The sequence below is a fragment of the Cervus canadensis genome, chromosome 32, assembly GCF_019320065.1.
Source record: "Cervus canadensis isolate Bull #8, Minnesota chromosome 32, ASM1932006v1, whole genome shotgun sequence".
NCBI classification, from domain to species: Eukaryota; Metazoa; Chordata; class Mammalia; order Artiodactyla; family Cervidae; genus Cervus; species Cervus canadensis.
The window spans coordinates 4413302-4425100 of record NC_057417.1 but is presented as its reverse complement, the minus strand read 5'-3'; the positions used below and the strand labels follow the sequence as shown (position 1 = coordinate 4425100).

At 55.4% G+C, this 11799-nt stretch overlaps 1 protein-coding gene across 1 annotated transcript; it reads right to left on the bottom strand.

Annotated features, from left to right (window-relative positions):
• Positions 1-9337: 9337 nt before the first annotated feature.
• On the bottom strand, positions 9338-11188 carry SOCS1 (suppressor of cytokine signaling 1). Its single transcript, XM_043456263.1, has 2 exons — positions 11041-11188; positions 9338-10478 (listed from the first exon to the last, which is right to left on the bottom strand). The coding sequence occupies exon 2, from the start codon at positions 10426-10428 to the stop codon at positions 9778-9780; it is 651 nt and encodes a 216-aa protein (XP_043312198.1). The 5' UTR covers positions 10429-10478; positions 11041-11188; the 3' UTR covers positions 9338-9777.
• Positions 11189-11799: the final 611 nt, after the last annotated feature.

Below are 11799 nucleotides of genomic sequence, written 5' to 3'. Positions count from 1 at the left end.
GCTGATTTCTAAGAAACCAGCTGAGGGACAGGAAGGCTGGGGCAAAGCTCAGGATGGCTTTTACTTTCAGTTTTCTGCGTCTGGAGCAGTATAGGTACCCAAGGTTCTTGGCTGGGAGGGGACGGTGTTACAAGCACAGCATTGTCAAATGTCAAGGACACAGCCAGCACTTCACGACCCAGACCAGGCCCGGAGCCCAGAGAGGTCTTGCCCGGCCCCATCCACAGCCGTCAGGGTAGGAGCAGGGGCCGCTGCGGGTAACGGCCGCCCGGCCCGGCGCAGCCTTCAGGGCTTCCTCTTTATTCACTTGACCTTTATTTAGGACATGGTTTGGATTATTTATTCCTTCACCCATTCATTCATTCATTCCCTCATTCATTCACTCACCCATCCATCCACAAGTCCTTTCTCTCACTCCTAAGACCTCTCTGTCTTCTCTTTCCTTCCTATTTTCCCATGTTGTCTTTCCTCTCCTCTTCCCATTCCCTGTCTCTCCAGCTCTGCCTCCTGCTCCCTCGCTCTGCCTATCTGCACCCCTTGCTTCCCCCCCACTCTTTCTGACTGACTCACCCTTTTTTTTCCCTGGGGGAGGTGATGGCTGAGCTGGGCTTCGAAGACTGAGTAGGAGTTTGCCAAGTGAAGAGAAGGCAAGAGAAACATCAAAGACTTCCCCTGGGTTGCTCACAAGGCCAGAGGATGATGGAAGCAGATGGGGAATGTGAAGGGGACAGTGAGGGGCTAAAATGTACAGTGGGGCTGGGCAGTGAAGGACCTCAGAGCCCATGGGAAAGGGATCAGATTTTAGTGTCTAGCAGCTGGGAGCCACTAGAGTGCTCTGGGGTCATCTGACTTGGTCCAAGTACTGCTTCTATGACTTTTATCAGCCGTGAGATCTAGACAAGGAGCTCAACCTCTCCTGGCCTAGCCTGTGAAATGAGACAATAAGGATACCCATCTAGAAAGAGCTAGATAAAGAGGAATCAGTAGCAATACTCACTTGCAGGGGGAGCCAAGGGTATGTGTGTGTGATTTGGGGTGTCAGGTAACCAAATCAGTAGTTTAGATGGTCACACCCAATTCCCTCCATTGCCTGCAAAGGGGCTGAGCACACATCTCTGGTCCTCAGTTTCCCCATCTGCAATCCAATGAGGGGGAGGTCCACTTTAAGCTCAAGCCTGCACTTCTCGCCCCACCCCCACGCCCTGCCCACCTGGCTGGGGGAGCCCACCAGGCCCCCCTCCCTCCAGGAGCCGAGGTAGTTTCGCTTTGACCCACCTTCCAGAAACTGTGGCCCTTCCTGTCACCAGGTTAGCACAGAGGGAACTTGGCAAAAGATAAGATTAGCAGCACGGAGGAACCCCAGGCTGGCCATGCTAGGCTTTCATTTTTAGTGTCCCAAGCTGGGCCCCCTACATAGGGTCCACCCTGCCCTGCCAGCGTCACGCCTCATATTGAGCATGTACTCTGTGCTTATAATCACTTCCTTTTAATACTCTGTACCTGTGAGATCTGAGGGCTTACCCATTTCACAGGTGAGGAAACTAAGGCTCTGCCCACGACACACAGTTGGCAGCCAAGCTGGGCAGTTTCCCAGGCACGGGATGGGTGTCCTGGAGGGTCCCTGGATGATGGTTTTAGGTGAGACCCAGGGACATTTTGATAAAACATTGAGTTGCTGTGAAAGATTTCCTATTTTCCACTCAAGTAAAGGAGACAGTCTCATATGGGTGCTACTGTGTCTTGAACACCTCTCTGACACTTGACACGTCTCTCTCTTCCCCTCCCTCCCTCGATCTCAACCACACACAAAACAGGCTTTTTTGTTTGTGTGTGTGCTCAATCATGTACAACTCTTTGCAACTTCGTGGACTGTAGTCCGACAGGCTCCTCTGTCCATGGGATTTTCCAGGCAAGAATACCGGAGTGGGTTGCCATTTCCTCTTCCAGGGGATTTTCCCAGCCCAGGGATCGGACCCACATCTCCTTTGGCTCTTTCATTGGCAGGCGAATTCTGCACCACCTGGGAAGCCCACACACAGCAGACCTTCTCTGAAAGCAGAGCAAGACACCAATCTCTAGCTAAAACTTACTAACACTGTTTGAATTTCGTTGCATTTTTTTCAAGGGTTACCTTTTTGTGGCAGGTGACTCTGGCTTTCTGTGTATTGTTAATGATACATTTCCCTTTGAATAAAACTTACCTAAGAAAACCGAGTGACTTGAAGAATATCATTGAATAACATAACAGCTGCAACTTGGATAGAGCTGGCAAAAATCATAAAAGTGGATCTCCAGTGTCTGACGGTTTGGAAACCTTAGCTTAAAGCAAGGGAATGGCTGCAAAATCAGGCTGCCTGTGTTGGAACCTCCTAGGTTCTGCCACGTAGCTGCTGTTGACCCTGGGCACTTTATTTAACCTCTCTGTGCCTGTTTTCTCATCTGCAAAATGAGTATCATAACAATAATAGTGTCTGATTCATATGGTTCTTGTGAGGGTTAAATGAAATACAATGCATGAATTACATAGAACAATGCCTAGTGTCTAGTGAGCAATTGACATGATGAGCTGGTAGCCTCCACTGTTTGTAGCAAATGACAAGTTGAGAATGCAACCAAGTCTGTCTGACTTCATAGCTGTGCTCACTCAAATACACGGGGCAGCCTGTGTGAAGCAAAATAATAATAATTATTGTAACCTCTATATTTGCGTGGTGATCCAAGTTATCCCCACTTAGAGTAAATCATTTGATCCTCATAGTCCTTCTGAAGCAAGGCAGAGTGGGTCTCATTTAGTCTTGTTGTTATTCAGTCACTCAGTCGTGTCCGACTCTTTGTGACCCCCTGGACTGCAGCACACCAGGGTTCCCTGTCCTTCACCATCTCCCGGAGTTTGCTCAAACTCATGTTCAGTGAGTTGATGATGCCATCCAACCATCTTGTCTTCTGTTGTCCCCTTCTCCTCCTGCCCTCAATCTTTCCCAGCTTCAGGATCTTTTCCAATGAGTCAACTCTTTGCATCAGGTGGCCAAAGTATTGGAGCGTCAGCATCAGTCCTTTCAATGAATACTCGGGGTTGATTTCCTTTAGAATGGACTGGCTTGATCTCCTTGAAGTCCAAAGGGCTCTCAAGAGTCTTCTCCAGCATTGAATCTAATTCTGGTTTTATAGATGAGGCCACTACAGTCACACTGTTAACAGGACTTGAAACCAGGGCCTGGGTCCCCAGTCTTTCTGCTCCTCCGTGCTGCCTCCCACAGTGAAATGTTGAGGGGAGGGGCCACCAAGGCTGACTTACCCAGGCCTCATCCCCTCCTCTCCACCCTGCTCCTGGATGCCCCTCCCGGCTGCACCCAAGTGTGGGAGGTATGGGAGGGAGTGTCTCATCCCACAGGCCGCTGCAGGTCCCCAGGTGGGGCCAGCCCCGAATGTCACCCTCCTAACTCAGGATCCAGATGTCAGGCTCACACCATTCCTGTCTTTGCCCGTCAGCATTTGCACCCATTCCCCACCCCCCCACCCCCCACCGCCTGCTGCCAGGACTGCCCCAGAGCCACTCCCCCAGGGTCCCTTCTGATCAAGCAGCCCTCTCCTAGGCTGAATTCTGATGCAACCTTGCAGATAAGTTACCAGCCCACTGTCTCGTGTGGCTTTCCAGCCTGTGCTAGGGAGAAAAGGATGAATGAGGTGCTCTGAGCCCTGGCTGGTTGTATGGCTCTGAACATCCTCCAGGGTGGCCCTAAGTCTCAGAAACTTATTAACCCATGAACCCCTGAGCATGGTAGTTGGTAAGATCATGACCTTGGGCATCAAGTACCTGGAGTCAAACTGTGGCTTTGCCATTTACACATTTGCGGTAGAGGGTGGGCAATTCCTTCACTTTTCTGAGCCCACCTCCGTGATACAACCTGGGCAAAGTATAAGCATCCTTTAGCTGCTCTGTAATTGACATTATATTAAAACAGCAGCAAGGCAAGGATCATAAAGCAGAGAGGCCAACCCTAATTATTGGAGACCTATCACGTGTTAAACATTGTACAGGTACCCTTTTACTTAATCTCGTCCATGGTCAGTCAGTCAGTCAGCCAGTCAGTTCAGTCACTCAGTCAACCCCATGAATCGCAGCATGCCAGGCCTCCCTGTCCATCACCAACTCCCAGAGTCCACTCAAACTCATGTCCATCAAGTCAGTGATGCCATCCAATCATCTCGTGCTCTGTCATCCCCTTCTCCTGCCCCCAATTCCTCCCAGCATCAGGGTCTTTTCCAATGAGTCAACTCTTCGCATGAGGTGGCCAAAGTACTGGAATTTCAGCTTCAGCATCAGTCCTTCCAATGAACACCCAGGACTGATCTCCTTTAGGATGGACTGGTTGGATCTCCTTGCAGTCCAAAGGACTCTCAAGAGTCTCCTCCAACACCACAGTTCAAAAGCATCAATTCTTCGGTGCTCAGCCTCTTCACAGTCCAACTCTCACATCCATACATGACCACTGGAAAAACCATAGCCTTGACCAGACGGACCTTTGTTGGCAAAGTAATGTCTCTGCTTTTTAATATGCTACCTAGGTTGGTCGTAACTTTCCTTCCAAGGACATGGGACGGGTACTGTGATTAATCTCATTTGCAGGTAAGAACGCTAGTGTTCAGGATCTGGGTGCTCTGTGAGTTGGTGCAGCAGTGGCGGGTGCGCACCGGTATGGAGTGGAAGCTCTTTTTTGTCTCTTAAGACCAGAGTGGGCTGGGAGATCCCGCTCTTAGGGGCTTGACCTGACGGCCCTCTCTGCGTGGGTGGTGAGGGCAGGAAGGTCTTCCAAGCGGTAGCAGGCCCAGAGCGGCATTAGGACCACACGGAGGCCAGAGGGGCTGCAGAGCGGGGGCGGGGGGACCTGCCCCGGCTCAGAGGGGCCTTGGGGAGCCCGAGCACAGTCGAAAGGAGGCGAGCACTGACAAGACCAGAGGAGCAGGTGAGGGCGGCCAGTGACGTCATCAGTGCGCGGCACCCGGCGGCCTGGGCGGCCTGGGGCCCGGCGAGGCCTTGAGGCGACGGCACTCTTACGAGGACAAGCCCTTCACCTTGAGACCTAACGAGGCGCGGGAACAGCATGTACAAAGGCCCGGTGGCAGGAGGGAGTGCGGTGAGTACTGAGGCCAGCTGCGTGGGTCCTCGGGGGGCACTTGGGCCTTCTCCTGAGCGCATCTGGGAGCCGTTGGAGGACTGGGGCTTGGAGATGCCCAGCCTCACGCGGGGGTGTCTGTTCTGAGGAGGGTGGTGTATCGGGGCCAAACAGGTGGTCTCAAGCATGGAATCTGTTTCCCCTGTGGGCTGAGGGCGAAGACCAGGTGGGAGGAGCAGTTGAGCGCCCATCTTGGGCACTGTTGTTCCTGTGTGAATTGGCTTCCTTGAAGACCACACTCTGCTCTCTGAGGGACCTTGAGACCCCTAGAATCGGCCCAGGGCTATTTTATTCCCTAGAAGCCTCGAGCCCTGGGGAGTCTCTGGATGATGGTAGTGGACGCCAGGTGAAGGGGCTGCCCGGGTGAGGGGGATGCAAAGACACTGAACACCCCCACCCTGTCAGGCCCAGTCCACCTCCTCCTAGGTCCTGTGCTTCCTCTCCCAAAGTTGAGGCTGGCTGCGCCAAGAAGCCCCTCACTGGAGTCTGTGGGGCTGTGCGCTGGGGGTTTGTTCAGACCTAGGTTGGGGATCTGATCATAATTGTGGTTTCTGACTGATGCCTGCCCCAGGCCTGCCTGGCCCATATCTGGTCTCAGCACCAGTCCCAGCAGGTCCTGTGACTGTCCTGCCCCTCTGTAGCCCAACTGGCTGGAACACACACACACACACACACACACACACACCTGGAGCTGAGAGGTCTGACCAAGAATGACCCCTCCCCTCGACACACACACACACACACACACACACACACACACCCCCATCCCCAGATACACATATAGCAAGGCAGGGAAGCAGTCAGGGAATCTGATCACAGCACAGATTAGATCGGGTCACACCCTGGCTCCCCATCACAGTTCAAATCCACACTCCTCACCAGTGACTGTGCCCACTGCCCTCCTGTTCCGCCTTACCTCCTGCCACTCGCCTTCACTCAGTCCCATCCCCTCCAGCTCCACCAGCCACTGGACTGGGCTGAGCTCGTTCCCAGCTGCTGTCCCCTCTACCTGAAACGCCTGCCTCCCTGGCTGGCTCTGACCTGTCATTCCAGGCCCAATTGCAGCATCACCTTGGCGGGGCCTTCCTGACCTTTCTTTCTGAAACAGTCCCAGTCCGCTGTCCCACCACCTAGTTTGAGTTTTCATGTTGAGTACTGTCACTACTTGGAATGTTCTGGTGCCTTTAGTTTCATATTTAGTTACTGTCGGAGGCCCTGAACGTGAACTCTGTGAGAGCAGGGGCCAGACTCCCTCGAGTTTGTCCATTCCTGTATCCACTGGGCTTAAGAGTAATGCCTGGAACATAAGTCAGTGCTCAGTGTGTGTTCGTTGAACCTCATTATCATTTATTGAGCACCGCATCATTAGGAGACATATGGCCAGACTCTGGGCTAAATGCCTTATGTGCATCGCTTCAGGAAGAGGCTCAGCTCTGCGCTTCCTGGCTGGGGGACAGTTAACATTTCCACTCAAGTTGGGAAGATCAAGCAGGCTGAAGTGAGACCTGGGGAAATGCCTCTTCACAGGGTTCCTCGCTCTTCCCCCCTCCACTCTTGAAGAAACCAATTGCCTTGAGAGTGCGGCGGACCTGGTGCAAGTCTTGGCTATCACTTTTGAGTTGTGTGACCCTAGGTAAGTGACAGTCCTTCTCTGGGCCTTTGTTTCCTCATCTCTGAAATGGGGGGCAGAGTCCCCCGCTGAGGAAAGGCTTTGATGCGGGTCAGAGGCTGTTCTCACCCCGGCCCGCAGTCCCCGTCAGCCTGGAGAGCGGCCCCTTTGCCATCCTGCCTGCCCGCCGCTGCCCCGCTCACCCGCCGTCAGTGGGAAGAATACCTCAGTCGCACCTGGGCCCCCAGCCCAGGCCCACACATACACCAGTCCTCCTCTCACTTTTCATTCTTGTAAATTGACGTCAGCGCTGCTGAATCATGAAGCTGAGGTTTGAGAGGACCTGCACCACGGGGAAGCCACACGGCGCGCGCCGCCCCCCTCCCCGCCCCCCTGCCCTGCAGCGTCTGCACTGCTGGGCCCATCTGTTACCCAGGGTCTAGAGTGCAGCTCCCGGGGGCTTCTAGGTCATTGCAGGTCACTTCATGTATGGCAGTATAGCTTTAAAAAAAAAAAAAAAATGACTCACAAAGAGAAGGGGCCAGGTCTGGGGAGTGTGAGTAGAGGAGCTTTAGTTTCAGCTGTTTTGCTAAGGGAAATGGGTTTGTGTATGAGTTTGGGTAATGAAGATGTGACTTCTAAGCTTTTTTTTGAGAGGGGGAAAAACCCTGGAAATATTATAAACTTGACTGTGATTTGTCCCTCCTTAGATGAGGACCTGTTTCCTTATCTGTAAAATAGGAATGTTAGTTAATAGCACCTAAATCCTAAGGCTCAGGTGAAGGTTGAATGTTTTAATATAGGTGACTAGGCGCTCAGAATGGTGCCTTCCCAATGATGCTGATATGTTAGCAGCTGCTACTGTTATTATTTTGACTGTTAGGCCCTCATGGGAGGCTAGTGCTACCCAGCCTCTGAAGCAGTACTGTCTGAATTTGCCACCTGGCTCCACCACTTGCCGTATGCCCTACTTTGCCTCTCTGAGCCTCAGTTTTCTCATCTATATAAAGGGGGAAGAGGTTTCTAACTCACAGGCCAGTTGAGAGGCTTAAACAAAGTAGCAGGGCCCAGCATACAGTAAGCGCTCACTGAGTGTTTGCCGTATGCCCAAGCACTGCCTTCGTGGTTTCTCCTTGCCCTGCTAGTGCTGGGCAGGAGACAGGAGAGTCTGAACACAAGACTTGGGCCACAAAGCACAAACAAAGGGAAGGGAGACGGTTCAAAGAAGAAAAAGCAGTGATTCCTTGGAGGCACACAGACGTCATCTCCCTCCCTCCTTCCCTCCCAGCCCGCCTCATTAAAGGATGAAATTGCCAAAGCTCTCTGAGATCCTAAATCTCTCCCGGCCATCCTTAACCTTGGGGCCTGGAACCTATTTAATCCCCAAGACAAGCCTGGGCCACACCAGCTTTCCGGCTATCAAGTTAATTTTATGCTGCAGTTTAAAGTCTGAAAGGTATTATTAAATATTAGGACACTCCATTATAAGCATGTCCAGGGCTGCAGAGGGCCATTCGGAGTTCTAAAATTGAAGTGGAATGTGTCTGCGAGGCCGCTTAACCCTACACCGGAAAATGACTCGATTCACCGGGTGCAGCACCACAGCCCTGAGGGGCTAGCAGACCGGCCACAGATCCAGGAGTAGCCATAAAACCCGTGTCCTGGGCACTCTCTAGTGATGCTGGCCAGCCCCAGTTTTGGAAAACATCACCTACTCCATCTACTATGCATCAGTACCTGCTGCTGAGGGTTACAGCAAAGCAACCTTTTCCAGCAAGCCATTTCAGAGGCAGTCGCTGAGGCCCCTAGCGGCAAGGGGAATTGCCCAGAGCTGCCAACAGGGCCCTCCTGCCACCACAGACCACAGAGCGTCTTTCTGGTTGCAAGTTGCTTGTTCACCAAAAAGTACACAGAGACAAGACAGGGCGGGAAGAAGGAAGTTCAGACCTGACCCTGTTATCCCCATCCCATCTCAGTATCTCTGTCTCCCTAGATACCGAGTTTCAGAATGTACCACTCCTCCCTTCCAAAAACTCATCAACCCCCCCACCCCCACCCTCTTCCTGGAAGAAGCTGTGGTCACAGAATGAAAGAAGTTTCCCCTCTGTCATCCATTTCAAACAGATTTCTGGGAGGACGGCCAAAAAAAGGCCCAAGTGTCTTCTCTAACACCAGAATGACCACAGGCAAATTTACCCTGCCTCGGTTTTCTCTTCCATAAAATGGGGATAAGAGCCTTGCTTCATAGGGTAGTCTTTATAGATTAAGTAAATTTAAGCATATGTAAATAAAGTACGGAATAGGACCTGGCAGACATTAAGCACTCAGACACAAAGTGCCCTTCTGCCAGACACACAGTACCAAAACTAGACCAAGGGTTCCTCTCCCTCTGAGAGCTGAGGGTGAAGCCATGTGGGGTTCCCAGCCACAGAATCTGGGGGGCCACACACCACCTTCGGCCACACACCACCTTCAGCCACACCCAGGTCAATATTAGGAACCCGGACCCACTCAGAACCTGGAAAACCTTTGACCAAAGCACACGCTCTAGAAACTTTTTTTTTCTTAAAAAAAAAATTTTCATAATAAAGTTTATTACCTAACTGGTGGTAAAAAATATAAAATAGGATTCTGCACAGCAGAAAAATAAAGCCAGAGACCCTCCCCCAACCCCTGGTTTGTGCAAAGATACTGGATATATGTAAACATGAAGAGGTAGGAGGTACGAGTTCAGGCCCTGGCCCCACGTACAGTTTTAAATTAAGCTACTACGACAACCAGGGGGACCCAGAGGGAGCACCAGGAGGGGGCACCCTCAAGAGTTGGGGAGGGGTCTGCGGCCTGGTCTCCAGCCCAGGGCAGGAGGCGCCTCGCCCCCTACGCCCGCTCCCTCCAACCCAGGTGGGGAGGGCACCCACATGGTCCAGGGAAATAATAATTAATAATAGAAAATAATAAAAGGGCGACCCAGTTAATGCTGCGGTGCGCGGCCGGTCAGATCTGGAAGGGGAAGGAGCTCAGGTAGTCGCGAAGGACGGGGTTGAGGGGGATGCGCGCCAGGTTCTCGCGGCCCACGGTGGCCACGATGCGCTGGCGGCACAGCTCCTGCAGCGGCCGCACGCGGCGCTGGCGCAGCGGGGCCCCCAGCATGCGGCGCGGCGCCGCCACGTAGTGCTCCAGCAGCTCGAAGAGGCAGTCGAAGCTCTCGCGGCTGCCGTCCAGGTGGAAGCGGCCGGCCTGGAAGTGCACGCGGATGCTCGTGGGGCCCGAGGCCATCTTCACGCTGAGGGCGAAGAAGCAGTTCCTCTGTCGGCTGTCGCGCACCAGGAAGGTGCCCACGGGCTCGGCGCGCAGCCGCTCGTGCGCTCCGTGCACGCTCAGGGGCCCCCAGTAGAAGCCGCAGGCGTCGAGGAGCGCGCTGGCGCGGGTGATGCGCCGGTACTCGGCGTGCGAGCGGAACGTGCGGAAGTGCGTATCGCCCGGGGCCGGGGCCGGGGCGGCCGGGCAGGGCCGCAGGCGCGCCGGGGCCGCGGACGAGGGCGAGGAGGTGGAAGAAGAGGAGGAGGAGGAAGACTCTGGCCGCCGTCTGGGCTCTGCTGCCGTGGAGATTGCATTGTCGGCTGCCACCTGGTTGTGTGCTACCATCCTACACGCAGGGCCGGCCGGAGGGGTGGGCCATAGCGTCCGGGGGTGCGCTGATGGGGGAGACAGGCAGTGAGCAGGGAGTCCGGGTGCGGCTGGGCAGGTGAGGGCCCGCGAGGCAGCTCGGGAGGGGCGGGGCCCTGGGCTGAGCCGCTCCTAGAGGGCCGAAGGCTCAAGCCCGCGTCCGCGCGGTCCTTTGGGCCTCAATGGACTCATCTAGAAAATGGGCTTGCCCGCCCGCGGCACCCTTGCTGGCGGGTGGGAGCTCGGCGGCGCTCTGTGCCGCCTCCGAGTATGAGTCTGAGGAGGGGGCGTGGACAGAGGCGCCGGGCAGAAGCCTGCCCCGGACTCGGGCCACCGGGTCCTCGGCTCACCGCCCCGCGGTTGCCGCCTGCCGGCCAGGCCGGGAATAGGCGCCTCGTCCAGGCGATTCGGGCAGAAAAGCAGGGAGAAAAGCGGAGCTGCGGGTACCCCAAGCGCGGGGTCCGCCAGGATGGACCCCGCAGGGGCCAGGGGCGTGGCGGCCGCGACCCCACCACGCAGCCCCCGAGGCCGCCGCGGCCCCGTGCGTTCCTCCCCTCTCCCTCCAGCTTCGTCGCCCAGCGTCCGTCTCACCTGGCGGCGGGGCGCGGGGCGCCGCGGGCGGGGCGGCGGGGGTCTCCGGGGCGGCTCTCGCGCATGCTCCGGTGCCGGGAGCCGTGCAGCTGCCACGGCCGCAGCTCTTTCTGGTGCGCGCCCGCCCCTGCACCAGTCTTTTAAACCGGCTTGGAGGCGTGGGGTTTGCGAGGCCCCGCCCCCTCCAGGCCCCGCCCCCTCCAGGCCCGCCCTTCCGCGCCACTTTCGGTTTCTTTTTTTGCGCACCGCGGAGGCCGGGGCCGCTCGACTTTTCCCACAAATCGGGGACCCCTCCCCGGGGAGGTCCCCCAGCCCTGACCTAGCCTCGCACGTGTCCTAGGACCCGTCTGTCAAGGTCTCTAGCACTGCCCTTGAACCTCCGCGGCACTTCTCAGCAACCCCCCTTTCGGACCTGGCGGCCCTCCGGTACCCCCACTGCCTTCGGTCGCAGATTTCTGCCGGCAAGCCCATTAGGATACTCCGGACTGGCCCTGACACACCCGTCACCTCCTCCAGGTGTCTCAGCACCCATCTCTGATAGACCTGTGTCCTCTACTCTGGAGCCGGGCACCTCCACCCTATCCCGGGTCTCACCTGGGACCCCTCGGGACTGCTGCCTCCATCGCCCTGCCCACCTCGTCCCGGAGCCTCTAGATGGCCGCCTCCGCATCCCTCTCTGCCTGTCGCTGTCCCTGGTCTTAGCTTGGGCTTCCCAGGAAGCGGCGGGTTGACCACAGGCTTCGGAGGAACCCTTTGGCG

What these genes read in the sequence shown, in the direction of transcription:
- SOCS1 (XM_043456263.1), bottom strand. Translation starts at nt 10,428, where the DNA reads ATGGTAGCACACAACCAGGTGGCAGCCGACAATGCAATCTCCACGGCA.